This window comes from Podarcis liolepis, assembly GCF_965112155.1.
Source record: "Podarcis liolepis genome assembly, chromosome: 11".
Classification (NCBI taxonomy): domain Eukaryota; kingdom Metazoa; phylum Chordata; class Lepidosauria; order Squamata; family Lacertidae; genus Podarcis; species Podarcis liolepis.
In genome coordinates this window covers 16724471-16748619 of record NC_139565.1, presented here as the reverse complement: position 1 = coordinate 16748619, position 24149 = coordinate 16724471, and the positions used below count along the sequence as shown (strand labels likewise).

General features: G+C 41.3%; 1 protein-coding gene across 1 annotated transcript in view; it reads left to right on the top strand.

Moving 5' to 3' along the window:
* Positions 1-24149, top strand: part of MEGF10 (multiple EGF like domains 10) — a 120502-nt gene that overhangs the window by 55555 nt on the left and 40798 nt on the right. Inside the window, exons 6-11 of the mRNA XM_083464414.1 lie at positions 6231-6477; positions 8241-8361; positions 9783-9919; positions 15337-15549; positions 21799-21973; positions 23947-24067. Coding sequence (XP_083320540.1) covers positions 6231-6477; positions 8241-8361; positions 9783-9919; positions 15337-15549; positions 21799-21973; positions 23947-24067 — 1014 coding nt within the window. The remainder of the gene's footprint in view (positions 1-6230; positions 6478-8240; positions 8362-9782; positions 9920-15336; positions 15550-21798; positions 21974-23946; positions 24068-24149) is intronic.

The following is a 24149-nucleotide window of genomic DNA, read 5'->3' as shown; positions in this document are numbered from 1 at the left end:
AGGGGAAAGGTTAGACTGAGCGTCACTGGGAGCATTGGAAAGCGGAACTTGAACCCTGTGCTGGACCAGTGCTATACCAGTAGCTAGGAGCGTGACAACTGCTTGCTGATTGGCTGATATTTTGCTGACCAAGTTATGAGTCCTTCATGATTGTCTTATGATCTATGATTTGCTGTGATTTGCTCAGGTATAAAGACCCCTGTATTTCTGTCAATCGAGGTCCCAGTTCTTTGGAAGAGATTCCAACTGGGTCCTTATTGCCTGGCAATAAACTTCACCTTCTTATTCTCCATTGCTGCGTCTGGCTGATCCTTATCCCTTGCAACAATTCCAAGTAGCTATTCTTGACAGATCTCTTCAACTTGTCATCTGAGACCTTTTAAATGTGATTTCTGTATTACAGAGACTTAAACTAGATGGCCTATAGTGTCCCTTCAAACTCTACAACTCTCTGAGTCTGTGAAGTCGGTCAGTATTAGGCAAGAAACAACGTGACTTACTTGTCCTGTACAGTAATATTATTTGTTCTTAGCAATGGTGCAGGCTTTTTTGTACATTAGTCATGATACTTGGGTAGGTAACGTTCTTTGGCTTTTTGACTCCACAGGCCAGATCCGTATCAGAATCCTGACAGGTAGATAGAAAGGCAACCTAGTGTGTTTGGTTGCAACCAGGCCTAGAACAAAGTGGTGGGACAACACAAGTGATAGGTTGAAATAGGACCACATTTTTTAAAAATAATATATGCGGGTGAAATGAGAAGTATGGGAAGATATCCTAAATCTCAGCTTTGGATAAGCTGAACCCTACACCTTCCAAGCAGCATGACAAAGCATAGCCCCAAAGTCCAGACATCGGGAGGCCTTCCTGCTCCATCCTCTTGTGCGTCCCCAAAACTCCAGGTAGCTGCAGCAGGTGAACCTCAAGAAAATTCCATATCCAGGCTAAGGGACTCGCAACCCAGGAGGAGCTGACCTCCAAGAACGTCCTTCACCTTCAAAGGCGCCTAAGGATGCTTATCTGCTCCCTTAGTTGACCTTAACCTTTCCTACACTTCCCTGCTAAGAATGTGATCTAATTTACCACACCATCAAATTAACTTATTTAACTGCACCCACACACTGACCGCCCCCCCCAATTCACTGCAGTAGAGGCAAAGCGACTTGTCCAGCTTGGCCAATTTGCAGGTGGACATGGTCAACCACAACAATGCTCCCGAAAGCAGTTTTGCGCAGCTGACAGGGGTGGACATGCTTTCAACTTGAACGTTGCTAATTGTCCTCGTTAGAAATGCTCTGGAACTACTAAATGTCCAATGATAGTTTTGTATAAATTGACAGAAGGCTGCAATTCTGTACATACTTACTTGGGAGTAAGTTACATTGAATTCACTGGGGTTGAGCTCATACCCATCTACTGCCCCAGAAAAACTGGGACAACTGTTTCCCCCCCATGAAAGTACAACGGCCATTTTGGGCCCCTTGCTCTTGCGCGATTTCGGTCCGAGATCGCTTTTTCAGGTCTTTGATATTGCTTGGGTCATGTGACTCTTGCAGAAATTCGTACCCAAAAGATGGTGTCTCAGATTTGGGCTGCATCGTGTTGGAAGGTATGGCTGAGCTCTGAGTACACATGCACAGGACTGCGCTGATAATCCTGTTGATTTCAAAGATATTAAGATATCAAAGATATTAAGATAGGTAAAAAGAGAGAATGCTCTGTTTCTTACACGCATTGCAAAAATAGGTAGGTATCCGTATGTACAGTGGTGCCTCGCAAGACGAAAAGAATCCATTCTATGATTCTCTTCGTCTAGCAGTTTTTTCGTCTTGCGAAGCAAGCCCATTGAAGGATTAGCGGATTAGCGCTATTAGTGGCTTTTAGCAGCTTTTAGCGGCTTATCTGCTGATCGGATCAGCTGATAAGCGGCTTAGCGGCTTAGAAAAAGGGGGGGGAGGGAAAAAAACCAGCAGGAACTCGCAAGACATTGTCGTCTTGCGAAGCAAGCCCATAGGAAATTCGTTTTGCGAAGCACCTCCAAAACAGAAAACTCTTTCGTCTAGCGAGTTTTCCGTCTTGCGAGGCATTCGTCTTGCGGGGCACCACTGTAGATAAGATACCTAGACAACATGTAGAACAGCTCCACATCTGACATTTGTTAACATGACTCTGAAGGGGTGGGGCGTTGAGTAAACTATTGCTTGTAAAGATGCCATGATAATTTCTCTGCATGTACATAATTGTAATGAGAGTTGGCATACTGTATTGAAGCAGCTAATACTGTATTGTAGGCAGAATAATCCCTTTCACCCTTAGGCCCCCATATGCAATATGAACATACAGTGGTACCTTGGTTCTCAAACCTAATCCGTCCCGGAAGTCTGTTCCAAAACCAAAGCATTCCAAAACCAAGGCGCACTTTCCCATAGAAAGTAATGCAAAACAGATTAATCCGTTTCAGACTTTTAAAAACAACCCCTAAAACAGCAATTTAACATGACTTTTACTATCTAATAAGACCATTGACCCAAAAAATGAAAGTGATAATCAATGTACAGTACTATAAAATAAATAAGACAGAATTGTAGATGATAAAAATTAAAATTATTTTCTTTTCTTACCTGCAATGATGATAGTCTTTGTTTGGATGGAGGGCTTTTATCCATTTCCACAGTCGCACAATCAATCAATCAGTAGCTGAACTGGGTTCCACATAGTCACAAAAACAAAAAGCAAAAACAAAAGCTCCAACCTTAATCCATTCCGGAAGTCTGTTTGACTTCCGGAATGTTCGAAAACCAAGGCACAGCTTCTGATTGGTGCAGGCGCCCTGGAAACAATAGCCGACAGCCACATCAGATGTCGTTTTCTGGGTTTTCAGCGTTTGGAAACCGAGGTACCACTGTAATAATATCATTACAGGTTTGTTGTTCTGTAAAATTTACAAGATTAGGTGTGTGAAGTTCGTTGAACATTCAAAGTGTGATATAAATGTTAAGTTTAAGTATTACGAATGAGTGTAGCACCTTTCTGACTTATGTACTTATGGGAAAATGAAATTCATGATGTATCTCTCAATTCAAGTGATAACTAAGCATGTATTTCCTCCCCTACACTGGAATGATATTGGTGCTGGGGAAAATTCATATGAGTAGCAGCCCCGATTCATTGATGACTTATAGCTAGAATGTTCACGGACCTGGAAAACTTGCCAGCAGACACCTGCTTTATCTTTTAAAGGCCTCTACAATCACAATGAGCTACGCGCATCCAGGAAACCAATAAATTACATTCCTTTATTCAGAAAGATGATCTTACAGCTGAAATAGTTTAAATTTAGACATACGGCCAGGCACAGTATACAACTCACCTCAACAACCGTGGTAAAGAGACAGGAACATGGTTTGGCATTTTGAAAAATGTCACGGGCTCAAGATCTACAGTTTATGTAAGCTAGCCTGTGTTCTGTCTGGTGTACGTTAATACCATAGCAAATGTGGAGTGATATAAACTTGCTGTGGTAACATTCAGAATGATTAAGCTGTCTCTCTAAACATCTGCATGACCATTGGTGGGTTGCATCAAATATCTTGCTTCCAGCAGTCAGTAAAACAATATGTGATGGGCTTTATGAGCCAAAAGAATTGTTTCCCTCTGCTGAAGTATGCTGAATATAAAGATACTGGGCCAAGTTCATACCTAGTACAAATCTACCCCCGGGATGAAAATGGTCCATTTTATTCCATGTCTGATGGTCACTTTTAAATTCTTCAATTCTCTATGGTGGTTTGTTCAGACATTCCAAGACATTGGAGTTCATTTTTAAATCTCTCTTGGGAGACTGGCTGAAACAGTCTTGTTCCACTTGAAGGGGGACTGTAATCTGAATACGCAAGGAGGTGTAAAGCAAAAGTCTGGTGGTCTTTCTAAGGCCTTTGGGGAACGTAAGTCTGTCTAACAAACACAATGCAAGCATACATGTGTCTCAGAGCATTTTGCTTTCTGAGATGTAAGGACTGCCTAAGTGTAAACATAGCATTTTCTTGTCTGCCCAGACCCATTCAAAGGGCTTTATTTATTTATCTTATTTAAAGATAATAATCTTTAATTTCCAAGAGCAGCCATAAAACTTCACAGTTTTTGAGAGCAATGTAATATCTAATTGTAGTGCGTTTGCATACAGTGTAGAATACAGAAATGAATTTGAAATTCGGCCAGCCTAGGAAGGAAGCATTTCAAAGTCTTTATGAATGCTATAAGACCTTATCTAATGTAAGGAACTATCTGCCATAGTGGATATAGACCCAATTATTTCCATTGCACATTACAAATTATAAATGCCATTAGAAGAGAATCTTGTTCAATAAGAAATGGTCACGTCAAGGTAATCTGTGATCTTATGATATATCTAGGTTACCAATCACATACGGGAAATTATCCTTAAAAGCGCCTGTCCTTTTTTATTTGCGTGGTCTGAATGGTTAAACCTTCTGCTAGAGTAGTTTTCACCCTGAGGAGATGTCTTGAGTTCTTTGTGTCTCCTTTAAGAAAGTAGGTCTGTTCTCTGCCTGATTACTCTGCCTCAGGAGAAGGCAATGAGAACAATAGCTGTCAGTCACTAAGCAGGCTGAGTGTGTCTGATCATAAAGTAGTTCCTCTGGAATTTTGCCACGATACTATTGTTATCAGAACAACATGAAAATAAAAAGCAGATGCTCTGAGCGCATGTTTAGCAAAATCTTGGTGAACTCCATATGACCTTTTTATGGGTTACTTCTAGTGCTTCCATTTTTATTTCTTTATTAAAAAAACCTTTTATATTTTCTCGTGAAAGGGAGCAAATAGGAGATCTTAGGAGGTACTTACTATTCATATGTAAGCTTTCTGTGAAATAATGGATTTGATATAATACACTTTGACAGTGCACATTGACAGATTATTTATCACTTTAGGGCATAATGGAGCCATATCACTGGATGGAATAACTGCTTTTGGATGTTTTAAATTATAATTGTTTTTAGAATGTTTTAAAGAGTGTGTTTTTGTTTTTGATTGTGGATTTGTTTGCCGCCCTGGTCTCATTCTGGAGGATGGGCAGGATATTTAATAAATGCAATAAATGATAATAATATTTAAGAATTTTTGAATAAGTTCACAAAAATAATTTCAAATATGCTGTCCTGTATTGATGAATACAGCCAAATAACTAAAGCAGTAATCAAGATAAATTTTTCACTTATGGGAAACTTTATCAAAGTTGTTACAGTTGCAGTGACTTGGTAGGGAATGATGAAACTCATCATTCCCCTTGTCATGTGAGCTGCTACCTTTTATAGGATTCAGAACATTTTGAAATGAACAATAAATGGAACGATGCATATAGAACATACTGAAGTTGTATTAAAGTTTCTCTTGAGGCCTTGCTAGAGGTTACACTCCGGCAAAAAATATTCACAGTACATCAAAAAGTTGAGGGTTTATTTTAGTCTCAAAGACTCCAGGGCCCATGCTTAAATCACTCTCATTTAAACCAGTGAGACTGAAAGCCCCCAACTTTGAATAATTTTTACCAGTGTTAGCAATAATATCTCTAGGGGGGAAGTCAACAAGAAAATACAAAGAAACTAGATTTAAATTTGTACACAGATATGGGTTCTTATTTCAGTTTTCTTGTTTGGAATATTTCTCTACATTTGCTTTAAAACGATCAGCTTCATTTGGTTAACATTTCCTGCAATAAAGCATGGATTCTCTCTACATGTGCTTCCAGAGAGGTGTTTATTGTGGGATTGATAATCCTCATGCATGCAAGTTGTTTGTTGTGTCCACGTGGCATTGCTGCCATCAAAATGTCAGCCCATATTTCCTCTACCCCTTTAGTTTGGATTTCTGGGGAGAATCCAATAAATTTAAAAATCCTGTTTACGGTATGTCAGTAACCGGTTTGCAATAATGAACTGGATAAATATTGCAACCCCCCTCCCAACCTTCTTTTTTATACAACCACCTATACTTGAGGAAAAGTAATGCACAACTCAAAAGCTTATGTTTCCAACGTTGGGAACATTTATCAGTCCAATGAAAAATCACTTGGCTTTTTTAAAAAAGAAAAAGCAAGCAAATCACTTTCGTGCTGCTAATTTCAAATTGCTGAGTCATAATAATTTAAGTACTGGAGAATAAGTGGTTCAGGGAGCCATTGTCACCCTTGCTTTTTGCTTTCCACTCAGCATGTGACAGTTACCACTGGGGACCGCACTGCAGTAGTCGCTGCCAATGCAAAAACGGAGCCTTGTGCAATCCCATCACTGGAGCCTGCCACTGTGCTGCTGGATTCAAGGGATGGCGCTGCGAAGAACACTGTGACCAAGGGACCTATGGAAACGATTGCCACCAGAAATGCCAGTGTCAGAATGGAGCCACTTGTGATCATGTGACTGGAGAATGCAGATGCCCTCCTGGATACACCGGAGCCTTGTATGCAACAGTTGTATTTGTTATATGTGTGGAATAGCAGCAGATTTCACGATACGCGTCATTTATTGGCGTGGGTGACAAGATGATCCATACTGCATCAGTGAGGGTTAAACAACTTGCTCTTTGCTTATGGTTGGGTTGGGAGTTGAATTTGCCTCTCAGTTCCAGGTCCAGCTTGCTAAAACAGAAGATAAAAATTAAGTACAGTTGTACTTTGGAAGTTGAACAGAATCTGTTCTGGAAGTCTGTTTGACTTCCAAAATGTTCGAAAACCAAAGTGTGGCTTCTGATGGGCCACAGGAAGCTCCTGCGGCCCATCAGAAGCCGCAGAAGCCCCGTCGGACATTCGGCTTCCAAAAATCGTTCAAAAACCGGAACACTCACTTCCGGGTTTCGATCGGGTTTGGGAGCCGATTTGTTTGGGAGCCAAGGCATTCAAGATCCAAGGTCTGACTGTAATAGAAATATGGCAAAAACAACAAATCTTAAAGACTGTTGTGTTGTAGATTAAGCTTTCACGATCCGCTGCTTGTAGTGTTGGACTGGGACCAGGGAAGCATGGGTTCAGCTCTTTGCTCAGTGATGACTTTCATTTACCGTAATTATATTGAGGCAACCACAATCCTTCTCAGTCTAACCCAGTGGTTCCCAACCTTCTTTTGACCATGCCCCACCTAAGCATCTCTAAAATCCTAATGCCCCCCCCCCAACGTATAATTCGTATTATTCAAAAAATGAACTCATATTCACGTGGCGGAAGCCTAAAAGGCCATTAACTTGGTCTAACTCATTCTCAAATTGCCCCCCCTTAAAAATCAAATTGTCTCCCTGTGTGTGTGTGTGTGGGGGGGTGCCCCACGTTGGGAACCACGGGTCTAACACATCATACAGGATTATAGTGAGTGGGGGAAGGTATTAGTTCCTTAGAGAACAGTAGTGAATTTTTCTGTAGGCAGCTGCTACGGATGGCACTTTTTTGTTTTGAAGCTTCTACTGTAATTGTGGATCCCAGAGCAGAAGATATTCAAAATGGGTAAGATGCCCTTTGCTGAAACAATCTAAAGAATGGTAACTCTGGCCACAGTATTAGCAAAGTATCCTCAGAAGACAAAAATTAGACAGTCACCAAATAATAGGGAATTGGGATTGTCCATGGTAAATAAGGATACTTGGAGCATGTGCTGATTTAGTACATACCTTCAGGAGAACCCAGGCTGATAGATAAAAAAAGCTGATTGCCCCAGGCACAAATCCCCCCCTTCCTCAATGCACATGCTAAAAGAAAAAAGGTAAGGTACTGAAAAGCCAGCTTCTCCTGGGGCACAGAAAGAAGCACTGTACAATTTCTACGCCAGCCTTAATATTTTTAATACAATAGGGCTAAAATCCTGCAAACATTACCACAATTAGATAATTAATAATACTCATTAGAATTTTAGCATCGCCTCCCCCCCCCCAGTGCAACTCAATTATAAATTGGACCAGGGAAGAAAAAAATGTAAGGAAGTAGACCTATTTCTGCAGTCCTTTAATTGCTAACATAGGGACAATTTACCAGGAATTACGTCTGTGCGCTCCATTGTAAGCTGGGGAGTTGTACTGCTTATGCAGCAAAACTCTTGGTGCAATGCTCCCTTTGTTTTTATGGATTAGTTTTGCATTCTTTAGCTGAAATAAATGTGCAGCCTATTAAAAGCACCAGAGAAATGTCAATATATTTAAAAGTATCTGTAGTATTCAACATGCTTTTGTTTCTTTTTTAGTTGTGAGGATCTCTGTCCTCCTGGTAAACATGGGCCACAGTGTGAAGAAAGATGCCCATGTCAGAATGGTGGAGTATGTCATCATGTAACTGGGGAATGTGCCTGTCCTCCTGGATGGATGGTAAATGTACCTTTATAAAAGAGTATAAGCTTCCGTTACTGTGGGCCTCTGGAGAAAAATGTAATTGGAACCACAGCCTAACATCAGGCAAGAAAAGAGGAAATGTGTCAGCACACAATACTATCATAAGGGATCAGAACCAAACCATTACAAAAACATATGGTAATCGGCATCTACCAATTCGCATGAGCCTAGACAGGAAGAGTAAATGTAAGCTTTCTGTCCCACACAAGATGAATCACTTAAAGCTCTACCAAGTCAGTGACTTGTATTTATCTAAATTTCTGTCCTGCTTCTATAGTTGTATGGGAATTCATGTATGCATTTATATTCTATTGCTCTATCCCTAAGGCTATGGACCACTTAAACAAATATTTACAGCTTTACATTTTGTACAGAAGACGAGGACCTAAAGATAATTCCCCTATATACTCCATGAATATCCTCCAAACACTTCACTGCAATTACAGAAAGCACCTGGCTTTTTTCTTTTTTCTCTTTTGGTAGACCTCCACATGGAGGAAGTTTTTCCAAAGTTTGTAAGCATCTTCCAATAATGTGTCTCTTTTTGCCTTCCATTTTGTATTTTATGTTTGAAAAGCATAGTCAGAAGTCGGAGAGAGAGAGAAGTGCTGCAAGAATTCAGCACTGGTGCCCTCTCAGAGATGAAGGCAGCCCTGTTTAGGGAAGTTTTTAATGTCTGATGTTTTATCACTTTGATAAAATCATCATCATCATCATCATCTGTTGGGAGCCAGATGGGTGGGGTATAAATAATAAATTATTATTATTATTATTATTATTATTATTATTATTATTATTATTATCCAACTTCTCTCTGAGTCAGCCTGCGGTTTGTTGTCCTCAGTTGTCTGTCACCATTGTTCAAGCTTTATAGCTGCTATTCCATGAAGCCAACATACTTTTTAGAAAACGTTGATTAGACGAAGAATCTTACATATGGCAGGGGTCTGAGCAAAATCTGTGTAGCAGGTGTTGTTTTTTTAGAAAAATAAAATAAAATTTACAGTTGAAAACAAATTTAAAATAAAAAGATTGATGTAACAAGTTATCTTTCCCTTTGAAGCATTTTGACTCTAAAGTATCTCCTTGTATTACAATGTATGCCTGAACACAGAAGAGCTATATTTAAAATATCTAAATGTTTACTGTTGCTTAGAAATTAAATCTAGGATTAGATTTATTTTACAGAATGAACATTCCAACAAATTAGCACCCTAACACTTGAGGCAAACGTTTGTTGTGTTGCAAGCTAAAACGGTATCTGGCATTTTTAAGATGTGCACAAGCTGTCTGGTATACGAACATGTTAATCTCCTTGCTTCCTTCAGATCCCCCCTCGTCTTTCCCTCTCGCAGCTGCACTCCCAGGCATAAAACTGAGATTCTGTTTCCAAACAGGGCACAGTTTGTGGTCAGCCTTGTCCTGAAGGGCGTTACGGAAAGAACTGCTCTCAAGAATGCCAGTGTCACAATGGGGGGACATGTGACTCAGCTACAGGGCAGTGTCACTGTAGCCCTGGTTACACAGGCGAACGGTAAGCAAATACAACTTCGCCACTTTCTACCATGGCTACTAAGCAGAAGGGAGAATTCCAATACAGTGGTGCCTTGGTTCCCGAATGGCTTAGTAGTCAAACAAATCGGCTCCTGAACGCCGCAAACCTGGGAGTAAGTGTTCCAGTTTGTGAACGTTTTTCGGAAGCCAAACGTCTGGTGCGGCTTCCGCTTGAGTGCAGGAAGCTCCAGCAGCCAGTTGAAAGCCGAGACTTGGTTTTCAAACTGTTTCGGGAGTCGAACAGACTCCTGGAACAGATTAAGTTCAAGAACCAAGGTACCACTATACAGTTGTCCAGATTCAGTGGGGATGCTCGGTGGAGATTCCTCTTAAGTTCTAAGATTCAGTGTGTCCTCAAAGTTCAGTGGAGATTCCCCCTAAATTCCAAGATTCAGTGTGTCCTCAAGAGTTATTCAGTAAACACCTGTTGACCGAATTCCTGTAGTGGATTGGGGGTGGGGGGCTGATACCACTTATCTGACCTCCTGACTGCAGAGTTGCTGCTTACCAGGAAGGGAGAGTATGATGGCCAAGGGTGTTGGGAGGTTGGCTCTCTGCAGGTGCAGCGGCAGGAGTGGCATATTGGGATGCAGGTGATGCTGAGCCTCTTGGGCTTGCCGATCGGAAGGTCGGTGGATCGAATCCCCGTGACGGAATGAGCTCCCATTGCTTTGTCCCAGCTCCCGCCAACCTAGCAGTTCGAAAGCACACCAGTGCAAGTAGATAAATAGATACCACTGGGACGGGAAGGTAAACGGCGTTTCCATGCGCTCTCGTTTTTGTCACGGTGTTCCGTTGCGCCAGGAGCAGTTTGGTCATGTTGGCCACATGACTCAGAAAGCTGGCTGTGGACAAATGTTGGCTCCTTCAGCCTAAAAGTGAGATGAGCGTCACAACCCCATAGTTGCCTTTGACTGGACTTAACCGTCTAGGGGTTCTTTACCTTTGCCTATTGGCTCCCACTGTTGCTCCTTCTAAACAGCAGTGACTCTGCTGCTGGGAGCTTAGGAAAGTGCAGCCATCCCACTATTGGAGAAAAAATATATTCTCTAGCTACTATAGATTTCTTTTTATAAAGTGTTTTAAAACTGTTGTCCTGGAGAAAGACTGATTACATACTGGCTAATTATGACATCACTGCTCTGCTCCCCCTGCTGGTTCTGAGAAAGTTTGCAGCTCTACAATTACAATTTCACTTATTTTCTGTTTTTATGGCTCATGTCAGGACCCCAAATCCTGGTTAGCAAGTTGAAGTCTTTTAGAAGGAAGGAAGATGGGACCTGGTTTTCCCCCCAGCTACTGAACTGGAACTCAGCGTGTGTTTCCTTCCTTTTGTGATCAATATGCTGTTGCATTTTGCAGGCCACAAAAATATCGACTTGCAACGTTAGGCCTTTTGAGAATTAGAAGCTTGCAGTCCTTATTTGGATGGGAGATGGAAGCACTCTCTCTTTCCTGACAACTAACATTTAAAATTCAGCAACATTTTAGAATTCAAAGCTGACTTCTTGAATTTACAAAGTCTGCTTTTGAAATCTGGTGTTGAATGTATTAAGCTGCTTTAGGTGAATCTGAAGCATTTGGTCCTACATCTGTCTACTCTGACTGGCAGAGGCTCAGCAGGTATTCCTCTTGTACCGGAGAGCTTTTAACTGAAGATGCTGTCAATAAAATCTAGCAAGAGCTAACTGGGAAGAGCCCCAAAGAGATGAGCGAGACGCCATATTAAAAAAACAAAAAAATAAAATAAAGGGGGGGAAAGGGATGCTGGAGGGGGCCCTGAATGACAGAGAGCAGAAGGCAGGGAACCCCATCCAGGACATGAGATTCTAAGTTCTGCATGAAATAAAAGGTGATGGAAAATGTGTGGTCTGATGTGTTGCTTGTCTTTCCCATTGCAAGGGGAAACCCATGAGATGGAGACCAAATGAGATGGGAGCATAATGGGAGGCTTGTCTATGAACTGTGGAAAGATAGTGGTGATGGCTTGATTGAAGCTCTTTTTTTCCTAGCCAGCACACATTTTTAGGCCACCTCATTTTGGGGCACTTCAGTTGTGGCTCCAAAGAAGTATGTAAGAAAAGCCCTTCTAGATTAGACCAAGGACACAGCTAGGACACAGCATCCTGTTTCCTACAGTGGCCAACCAGATGCCAATGGGAAGCCCACAAAAGCAGGAATTGAGCCCCAAAACAGCAGCCTCTCCACGTCTGTTCCCAAGCAACTGGCATTATATGCTTCCCCAAGGTTAACAAAACATGACTAACAAAACCAATATGAAACGTCTGGAAAAAGAAATGTCCCCAAACTGATGAAAGCAACAACAAAAACCTACTAGAAATATTCAAAACCATTTTAAAAATATAAATAAACATGAAAAAGTAAAACAAACTTATTTTTTTTCCAGCAAACAACCTTGTCAGATGCATGAAACTTAAGGTTATGTATACTCCCCTACCCCAGATACTGGAAGTGAACTTGTCAGGTTGCATCTCGGAGAAAGGTTTATTTTCACAGCCCCATTTGTGAAGGAGGATCCGGTGGCATCCTCCCTTAGCCTCTCTCAGCTAACAGAGTTTTGGTCTTCTGTGTTCCCTGCTTTCTGTGTGACTTACCATCAGGAATCACTGTCAGAACTGGAGGGGAGGAAAAATTCTGACAACTTCCCCAAGTGGGTTTATTTGCATCCTTGCCAAAGAAGGAACTTTGGCTCTGCTCCTTTTCATGTCAGTAGAACTTGTGCAAGAGACCTTCCCAATGGATTATTCCCTTTGCTACTATGTACTAAGAACTCCCTGTGCTCCCCATTTATGTTTCATCAAATCTTGCATACTGTCTGTGGTGTTTGAAAAGAATGTGTAGCAGCTGGCCTTAACCCTGGCCTCTTTTCCTAACCGTCAATTATCTGCATAACCATTTTTGTGTGTGTTGGAAGGAGCACAGAACATTGGTAGAGGCTTTCTTTCTTAGTTCTTGCTCCAACTGCCACAGGAAATAACACACTATGCCGGATTATTCATTGTGGATTTGACCCTGAAGTGAAGTGAAGGCACTTGTGTTTCGAGGGTAAAATGACTTCTCGTGTGATAGATCCTGTTGGGTTCTGTGTGGAACAAAAATTTGGTTTAAAGTTATGCCTTATATTTCACATGTCAGAATTATGGTAGAATTTTGGGTTCTAAGAAACAAGCATCTAAAGAAAATTCCCCCTTTCCTCTGAGGTATTATAAGTGCTGCATCTAGGGAGATAACATAATGGGGTGAACTCTCTCCCTCCGTGGTAGCTGGAAATAATTGGCTTAGAGCAGGTCAGACTACTTGGCCGTCTAGCTAAGTATTAACTATGACTAGCAGTAACTATCCAAGGTCTTAAGTAGAGGTCTTCTCCATTATTTGCATCCTCATCCTTTTAAATGGAGATACCAGGTTTGAAACTGAGATTTCATGCTTGCTAGGTGGTATGTACTATATCACTGATGTGTGGTGCCTTTCCAGTTGCAAAAGATTAATTAAATAGGTTTTGCTGATACACTATTCTAAGGATCTGACTCGTTGCCACATTTGGAGCTGGGAAGGAAAACCGTTGCCTTTTCCTGTAACTTTGTTACGTTGCTTGAGACAGCTGGAACTATTCATTTTAGAGATACTTTTCTGGGACAACACTAGGCTGCATTCACATGGCTGTTTATTCTAGTTTCACGACTTTTCATTGCCTCTCAATTTCCACATTATATTTGAGCTTTCATGCGACATAAAAGCCACTTCTGGAACTATAGTGGAATATAGTGTGAGTTTAATACTGTCATACCTTGGTTTTCAAACAGCTTAGTTCTTGAACGTTTTGGCTTCCAAACACCGCAAACCCGGAAGTGAGTGTTCTGGTTTGCAAACTATTTTTGGAACCCAAACATCTGATGGGAATTCTGCGGCTTCTGATTGGCTGCAGGAGCTTCCTGCAGCCAATCAGAAGCCACACTTTGGTTTTCGAACGTTTTGGAAGTCGAACGGACTTCTGGAACGGATTCTGTTTGACTTCCAAGGTACGACTGTACTCATTTCCATGTTATTTGCTTCCAGAAAAAAAAATCCATTTGCAAATAATATGGAAATGAGTGCTAAACTTGAGCTATATTCCGCTAAAGTTCTGGAAGTGGTTTTTCTATTTTGTGAAAGCTCAAACATTATGTGAAGGCTAAAAGGGGAATGTCCTGAAAATGGAATAAACTGCAATGTGAATGCTGTGGTACTCTCTCTAGGTTGCACACGTGTTTCTGGTCTGAATGATCTATGGTAGCGATAGTGTTGCCTTGCAACAAATGGATCTGAGTTTATATTCTTCTAGCCCTAACCTGTATGAAATAATCTGATTGGGAAGAACAGAGGTGGAATACTGATAAGACTTAAATAGTATCAGAAAGTGGCCACATGGGGCTTCATGTGTGGCTATGCATCTCAATCTCTTTGAGAAACACACAGACACAAAACCTGTTAAGGTCTTGGAACTGACCTGTTTGGGCAGTTTTTCATATAAACCAGGTGAGTCCTCATCTCTTCATAGCCTTGGGTGGGTGGGAGAAATCAACTAGAAGAAAACATATACAATGTTCTAGTCAGTACATAGTCATTCTAAAGAAAAAGAAGCTGGCTGTTATTTGAGTGCGGAGATCTGACAAAAGTGGAATCGCTTCATACAAATGGGCTTTAAAAGATTAACTGTTGATTTAAATAGAAACAACCATCTCTTAGCATTTATCCTAGTCTATTATTAAGCAGTCCTTTAGCAGAGATTTGCTTTCTTCCTCTTGACTGTTTATATAAAGAACAGTTGCTTTTTCTCTGTTGGTATACTAAGGATTCCACTTCCATCCTTTGTGTTCATGTTATATCATCGAACCATTGACCTGAATCATTTTAAAGGTGTTTGCAGAGGGACTTGCTTCACTCCCTCCTCATTCACATAGAAGTTTTGCACACTAGAGAACCCATCTGGTATTTCTTCAGCAGTTATTTTCTCATGTTGTGCATGTTTATATCCTTGTCCCTTTGCACCCAAATTTACTGTGTAAGCGAAAGCTTGTCTTGAAATTTTTTTCCTTTTATTTTTTAGAGTTGTGCATTCCTTTCACAGCCTTCTACGCACTATACCTTTAAAGCCCCCCCCCCCCCAATAATTGCAGTTTGTTAAGGGTTACTGTGAATTGTAACTCAGTGGGAGGTAAACTAGAATGCCCATAATTCTTTGAGGTACAGAATTTACTTTGAATGTGCTTTAAAGGTACAGTGTGGATGCAGCGTTTGCCATTATGGAAGGTATTAGGAATGGAGATTCCAAATAGAACTTCAAAATATTTTAACAGAAAGTAAAGAACATGTCTCTCTCCCCGACTTTCTCAACAGATGCCAAGATGAATGTCCAGTGGGAACCTTTGGAGTACAATGTGCAGAGACGTGCCAATGCATGAATGGTGGAAAATGCTATCACATTAGTGGTGCATGCCTTTGTGAGCCAGGATACACAGGAGAACGCTGCGAAACAAGACTGTGCTCCGAAGGTGTCTATGGTCTCAAATGTGACAAAAAATGCCCCTGCTATTTGCCAAATACTCACAGGTAAGCTTCTAGAACTTTTGGCAGACATTCTTGTCCTATGCTGGTCTGGGCAACTTCAGTTGGCCAAATATAGAGGGAGCTAGACTAAGGTCTTATAAGACTTTAAGGAGGTTCTGTTGCTTCTCTGCAGTATTGAGATGGCATTCTTGGTAGCTACTAACCACAGCTCTGAAGCTCCTTGGTTTCTAGTCCAATGTGCCAGTACCTGAAAGGATGGCTAGTTTTCCCATTCATTTCTCAGAAAAGAATAGTGAAGATTGCTTGTAAACAGGAAGTCTTGGCTGCCTTTTCTAAGTATCAGTCATCTTGTGCTGCAGTTTTACCAGTTGTGGGCGATAGGTAGAATTAGTTAAGTGGTTGAATCAGGTTGAAACTGGGAATAAATGAAAACACTCTTGTGAGAGAGCAGAAGACAGCTGCTGTTTCAAAAAGGGGAGGGAGCACAACTGTATGCACACAAGCCTGGGCATGCATGCAGTGGGGGTGGCTGCATTTAATCCAGTATTTAAGATGTATATACATTTTTAAGCAAGATTGCTGTGGCAAGCAGTCAGAGAGCTAATCCTTACATGGTGGAATCCATGGTTTTTATCAGAGTTTATGGTTCAACTGTTGCACCAAGTGGCAGAGAAGCTTTAAAAGAAATGTTTTCACTGTTGTGTGGCATCATGATCAGCAAGGATTATATATTTAAACATTGTGATTGCTTGATGTGTTCAGTAATTGACGTGGGAGCTGGTTACATTCCTTTCTCATTTTCATTAACATGACTTTTCACTGGTGTGCTTCCTGTTTTCCCATGTGCCATTTCCCCGTGGGCAATAGGTAATGTAATAACTACCAGGTTGAGCTAGTTAAATGAATAAAGTTTTACCAAACCAATGCACCTTTCTTCTGATAAAATCTGTATGTAGAAGCTATAATTAAGCTTTTAGAAGATTAACTAAAGTCTGCTATAAACATTTTACATTGACAAGAATGTATGGCACAGCACTGTGTAGCATTTCTGATATTTCAAGGTTAATGCTTGATTCATGTTCAACACAGCTGTTCCTTCATTTATACCACTGGAAAGACAGCTTTGGTCAAGTCATACTGCAGATGTTCAGATGTAAACAGAAGCATGTGACTATTTTTGAACATGTTTTTGACATTTCCTCTTTTCTGTGACAAATGGAATGGACTTAGAAATCATGTAGGCGTGGGAGCATCTGTTTGTTAATTCTACAGTTTACTTCAAAAGAGCAAACGGTTTAAGTTGGCAGTATAGGATGAAAGCAAAACATTTCAGATATGCCTGAACATATCCAAAATATATTCACATGTCTCTTTAAAAAGTGTGTCTTAACACACTGTATGCACCATTCAATAGCATAAAAACATTGGATTTCGCTGTGGGGTATTGATACGTGGGTGGCGCTGTGGTCTAAACCATTGAGCCTCTTGGGCTTGCCAATCAGAAGGTTGGCAGTTCAAATCCCCACGACTGGGTGAGCTCCCATTGTTCTGTCCCAGCTCCTGCCAAGCTAGCAGTTTGAAAGCACACCAGTGCAAGTAGATAAATAGGTATTGCTGCGGCAGGAAGGTAAACGGCGTTTCTGTGTGCTCAGGCTTCCGTCACAGTGTCCCGTTGCGCCAGAAGCAGTTTAGTCATGCTGGCCGCATGACCCAGAAAGCTGTCTGGACAAATACTGGCTCCCTCGGCCTGAGAGATGAGTGCCTCAACCCCATAGCTGCCTTTGACTGGAATTAACCGTCCAGGGGTCCTTTACCATTTTTTTACCTTTAGTCATATACTATTTCCCATCAGTCTCTTATCCTCAGCAATAGGCTCTACTTTGGCTCTTCCCAAAGAAAGTCTGGGGCGTGGAGGCAAGTTTCTTCCTTTCAATGTACTGTATTGCTGACCTTTGCCATTCAGAGCTTTGACTTTCAAAACAGTAGTCACCATGAAAGTGCAGCTGTGCCCTCATACCCTGCTTGTCTCAAAGGCATCTGGTTGGTCACTGGAAAGCAGGATGCTGGACCAGCTTAGCCTTTGGTCTGATCTGGCCATACCTGCAGAATGATAAGCACCATACCTAAGAGCCATAGGCACAATGTATCTGGCATCTCTGCATAATTTGTCACTGGCAGTAAAATATTTGATTAATTGCAGATTTAGATACTAATTTGATGTCCTGCGTGCAAGCAGATTCCCTAAGATGTGAACTTAAGAGATAAGTAGGTGCCGCATTTCTTAACATCTGTGTGCGCTGTGCATTGCCAATTAAACTAACTAAACACGAGCCATCAAAAGCTTCCAAAGTGTTTCTGCTTCCTATATGTTAATTACAAATTACGGAATACTAATTTTGGTGTCAATCAATATGTGCGCAGCTATGGCTTCCTAGCACACTGTGGCTGGGGAACAGGGCTACAGAATATCAATGTCACAGTTTGACTTCTACTTAAAGAGAAAGAGAGAAAATGAACGAACAGGGATTTCTTATTCCCCAAAGACTTAAAGAAGAACAAGTGGAGCTGTGCTTATTCAGTGGGGCTTTCCTGGCTCCTACTGCTGCACCCGATGCATCTGCTCCTGAGAGTCAAGGGGCCCTCTGGAAAACTGTGGGATGAATCTCAAGGAATGTAGCGGGACTTGGGAATTTGCAGAATGCTCTTGAGGCCTTTGTTGTGAAAGAAGAAGTGATATGGAAAGCAGCCATATTTCAGTGGTTAAGATGGGTATTATCTACATGGAAAGACAGTAGCCCTTCAAGATTTCAGACTGGGGTCTCACCCAGCTCTACCTAGAGATGCCAAGGATTAAATCTGACACTTTCTGCATGCAGAGCAAATAATGTACCACTGGGCTACAGTCTTTCCCCTTTAGATACTTAGACGGCCAGCCTCACTTAGATTTGCTTTTACTGAGCTGCGATTCAAGCTATGCCCTCCACCATCCTGGACAGACGATATAGCAAGGTACCATACAAAGACAGACTATGTATATGTGGGCAACTGCGGGGAAGACATCTTGCACTATTTACTATTTAGCCCACTATACATTGGACCCTGGAGGTGATTTCTCACCCTACTGTCCATACAGGAAAGATACCTCTCCCCGTCAGAGAAGGTCCTATGGCTTCTTAGCGATGTAAACGCTTCAAAAAGTCACCCACTTTTTGCTTTGGTGGCCAAAAAGATTGGAAAGAAGACGCTGGACAATATAGGCATGAACTGTAAGGGGAAACACAGAGATCTAAATAAAGGTAAAGGGACACCTGAACATTAGGTCCAGTCATAGCCAACTCTGGGGTTGTGGTGCTCATCTTGCTTTATTGGCCGAGGGAGCAACTTCCGGGTCATGTGGCCAGCATGACTAAGCTGCTTCTGGCGAACCAGAGCAGCGCACGGAAACGCTGTTTACCTTCCCGCCGGAGCGGTACCTATTTATCTCCTTGCACTTTGACGTGCTTTCGAACTGCTAGGTTGGCAGGAGCTGGGACCGAGCAACGGGAGCTCACCCCGTCGTGGGGATTCGAACCACCAACCTTCTGATCAGCAAGTCCTAGGCTCTGTGGTTTAACCCACAGCGCCACCTGTGTTGCTTGTATTTCTTTTTAATTCAGCTTTGTTGTGGCCAATGGCTAGTGCGATAAAGTTGTTTAGATTGGGTCCTTAAATGGAAACAGCCATCTTTTACCCCTGAGACAATGTCCATGGGAGGGAACACATGTCATCATCTTCCATCACTCCCAGGATTATTTGTCATCCCTAGGATCATTTGAAATGTGCACACCAGGAGCTGCAATTTCTCACTACGTGGAACGGCTATTAGCTCTTTAAGAAGGTTTTGTTTATTTTTTTAAAGCAGCATTTGGATATTGGGGATAGGAGCGCTCTTAAAGTTCAAGTACTCCTTGGAATGGAGCTGTTGTCTTGGGTTTTGAAAACAGGCTGCATGCAGTACACCTGTGTAGGCGAGCACTTTGTACATGCCTCTTCTCATAAGGAGAACTGAGCACCATTGCAGCAAACTCACTGCCCATATCATTTTCTCTGACCTCAAATGGAAATAACAACAACAACAACAACAACAACAACAACAACAACAACAACAACAATAATTTATTGTTTGTGCCCCGCCCATATTACTGGGCTGCCCCAGCCACTCTGGGCAGCTTCCAGCATATATAAATACATAGTAAAACATCAAACTTTGAAAACTTCCCTAAACAGGGCTGCCTTCAGATGTCTTCTAAAAGTCAGGTAGTTGTTTATTTCCTTGACATCTGATGGGAGGGTGTTCCACAGGGTGGGTGCCACTACCAAGGAGGCCCTCTGCCTGGTTCCCTGTAGCTTCACTTCTCTCAGTAAGGGAACCACCAGAAAGCCCTCAGAGCTGGACCTCAGTGTCTGGGCTGAACGATAGGGGTGGAGATGCTCCTTCAGGTATGCTGGGCCGAGGCCGTTTAGATCTTTAAAGGTCAGCACCAACACTTTGAATTGTGCTCAGAAATGTACTGGGAACAAATGTAGATCTTTCAGGACCAGTTTTATATGGTCTCAGCGGCTGCTCCCAGTCATCAGTCTAGCCACCGCACTCTGGATTAATTATGAACTGCCTTGAAAACCAAAGATTGAAAATTAGGATCAAATATTTCAAATAATGAAATAGTAATGAATAATCTCAGTCCGCTATGTTTCCCAAAGATTTCAGAAACATGTAACACATATCAGCTAGAAAAAAATGTGCACTTCCTGCTTTCTGCAGATTGGAGTTGAATGGAAAACTTACTTTATACTTGTGTGTGTGCTTTTATGCTTTTTGTTTTACTCTCATAAGAAAGCCAGTGTCTTTTGGTGGTCACAGCAGTTAGTAATAGTGATAAAGAACATCAAGCATTAAGGAAGTTATATTAAATGAGCAAGGAGTCTTACAGCGAGGATTTCCCCCGCAAATCACTGAAGGAAGGCCATCTCCAGCCATAATTCATTTGATGTGTCTGGATTTTGGTACATCCTCCCCCTTCAGGAGGCCTTGGGGAATATTACTTCAATCAGTGATCAGAGTCCATCTTTAAACAAGCTGTCTATTGTAAACATAATTGATCTGGATATTAAGGCTTCCCTTTGGTGAGCGTTAAGCTGAGTGCTTTGTCTGCCAGAGAACCACAGAGCACCCCTTTGTGTCCACTTTCCCGGCACATATATCTTAGCGCAGCTGATGGTGTCCATTTGTTACAAGACAACAGCTGTGTGGCTGTTACTGAATGAAGCTGCTATTGAATGGAGCTGCTGTTTTCAGGTAAAGACAGCTGGTCTTTCACCAGGTATGGAAACCACAGGCTATCCATATTCTCCAAGGTTGTAAAAGTGCCCCAACCTTTCTTCTGTAAAAGTGATTTGGCGTCATTTCAAGGAAGGAAATCTGTTGCAGGCTAGCACACCACTTTAAGCGAGGGGAAGCATATATAGGTTTCTTACTCGGGGCCAAACTACACATGAGTTAAATGCATATTTGCGCAGGATTTATTTATTTTTTAAATTCAAATTCACAGCATCAGTGTGAGAGCAGGTATTATGGCAAGTACAGCAGACATGGAAGGAATTTAACCCTTTCTTCCACTGCTGTAGGAATCCCTGCTCTGAAGCTCGTATTTGCTTTGGGATGAAATTCCACACGGCACGTTAAATGCAAGAATGCCTTTTAACGCCATATCTTTAGTTTTAACTAACAAAGAAGCTCATGGATGTATCATAAAGGAGCACTAAGTTTCAATATGGTCTTCATAATAAAGCAGAATGCAGATTACGAGCATGAGTTTAGTGGTAGTCAGTTTGTGGGAGTAGGCGGGTGAGTTGCACCCTAATGAGCCATCAGTGAAACACAGAGGTTTTTACACTTCATTTGAAAAGATATTATGGTTGTTTATTCAGATTACTTTTGTCACTGCTCACCCCAGAAATTAATTCTAACCATACCCATGTAACAGGAAATTTTCCACAATACAAAAGGAATGTTTTTAATTATTTAAGATACAAAATAAATAGAAGTCCGATTTACTATTACATAGGTAATATAATATTACAGTGTGTGTTCCTGTATCCCCACCCACTCCAATGCATGCATTTTCATTTTATTTTTAAAGCCCCCTGTGTGAAATCCTTTTATAATGTGTCTGTAAGAGTATTTTGCTGCATTGGATTCTTGGTGTCATATTTAACTCCAAATGTTTTATTCCTTTCATGCCTTGGTCACAGCTGTCATCCTATGTCTGGAGAATGTTCTTGCAAGCCAGGCCGGTCTGGACTCTACTGTAATGAGACATGTTCCCCGGGATTCTATGGAGAATCTTGTCAACAGATTTGCAGTTGCCAAAATGGTGCTGACTGTGACAGTGTGACTGGAAAATGCATCTGTGCCCCAGGATTTAAGGTACACGATTTCGATTGTCATTGACTATTCCTCATTGGCTATCTCAGCAGCTATCAGTCCTTTGGACACAGTGACTGCATTTTCCTGATGCTTCCTACTTGATAATTTTTATGTATTATGTGATCTGTCAAATGTCATAAAGGCCACTTCTGAGAATCTACTGGAAGTCTAACGTCCATTTCCACATTAATTGCCTGTAGAAAAAAAATAAAATCTGTTTACAACCTCATTAACCCCGGAAATGGTTGGATGAAAGAAATTTGGGGTACAGGTCTTTCTTGCCATTTTCATGTGTGAATCAAGGGGGAACAGAAGCACATAAAGGGTGCCAGCGTGTCACACCACACTCATCGGTGTGAATGAAATTTAGTGTGCCACGGTTCTATATTTATTTTAAAAAGCAACAGTTCAGTAATGCAACAGTGGAAAGGGAATGTTAGAAATCAAGACAGATGCAGTAGCATTGTAACAAGGAAAGCTAACACAATATCCGCCACTTCCAAATGTGTCCACTGAGTTGCTTGTAGTGGTAACTGATAAAATGTAGGTGAACCAATCGCCTTAAAAAAAATAAACTGAATTTTAAAATGTATGTCAGGAGGGGGATAGCCTTAAGATCACACCTACAGGTTCTGGAATTCAATAAAGCAATCTATTAGAATCTCCTCGTCTGTATTTGAGAATAAGAAAAATGGAAAGCTGCTAATCCGTTTGCCCTCCTTGGGCGGGCTGCCTTGTGGGCACCACGTCTCCCCTGTGAACTGGCCTATTGCCAGCCGGATCAGACTCCTGCCTCCAAATTGGCCAATGGTGGCAGGACTCTAGGGGGCGTTCACCTGGGTGCGATGCCAACTGACCAGTATCAACACTTGGCCCCACGTCCAGGAGAAGGATAAATACCTGGCTGGCAGGGCCTGTGGAAAAGAAGCAGGTGGAACTATGGGAAGTTCTGATCCAGGGATTTAAGTGACAGCGTGTAATTCTCATTATAAATTGAATTATTGGTGTAAACCTGACATCTAATGTAGCAACCAATCACCTGTGTTTATATAAAAATGTAATGCTTATAATACAATCTTAAAAGCAATGATACTTTTTCTTGTCAAAAAGTTCTGTTACACTTTTTGCTGTTCTTCTTTTCCACCTATTTCTACTTACATTGTATGCCTTTAGTTGCCTCTGCTTATAGTAGAAGTAACAGGAATAAGGGTAAAATTGTGAAATGATGCATTATCTTTCATGCCAACTAATATGAAATTAGTATCTTTTATTAAGGATGATGTGGCAGTCTAGCAGGTTCGGCTTCCGCTATTAAATTTGCTTTGTGTCAAAAAGAAATAGCAGCAACTTGATGTATAAGCTAAGCCCCTTAGCTAACTTGCCAGAGCTTAAGTAGGGGGACATAACACTCAGATGTGCATATGAATTTCCATGAAATTGAAAGCAGTAGACACCACGTGCACTTGGGTGCACATTATTCTGTGCATCAAATTTTCACCTGCAGTTCCTAAGAGCGAGGGCATCTAAGACACTCTGCAGAGTTTCTGTATATCATGACAGAAAAGAGGAAAACACTGTGGAAATGCAAATTGTACACATTCTTATTTCTTATAGATTATGCACTTCCTAATATTTGCACAATTTCAGAGTGAGCAAATGGATATCTAGAATGCACTAAGAGACTTTCATATATTCTATTTTTCCTGCCTGGGGATAATCTCAGTAAGAAAATATGTTTATGTTGCATGTTTGTTTGTTTGCTGTGAATATGCTATGTGCAAGCAGTCAGTAGGTACTGATTATCTCTTGCACAGAGATGTAGGACAATGCATGTGAAGATATATGCTCTGCTTTAAAATTCAATAATGGCAATTATTCATTCAGAGACTGCTTGTGTAGTCATTGGAATCAAAAGGCCAACAACTTTCCTTTCAATTGCAATATGGCTTTTCTTTTTGTCAACCATGTTTTAGGGTTCTGATTGCTCTATTCCTTGCCTTCTTGGAACATACGGAGTAAAATGTTCCTCAACATGCAGCTGCAAAAATGAGGCCATCTGTTCCCCTGTGGATGGTTCTTGTACCTGCAAAGCAGGTAGGATAAATAATGTACTACTTGTAATACGGGAGTCATATGAAACATTAATTTATTTTTTTAAGGCAAGAAGTGGGACATG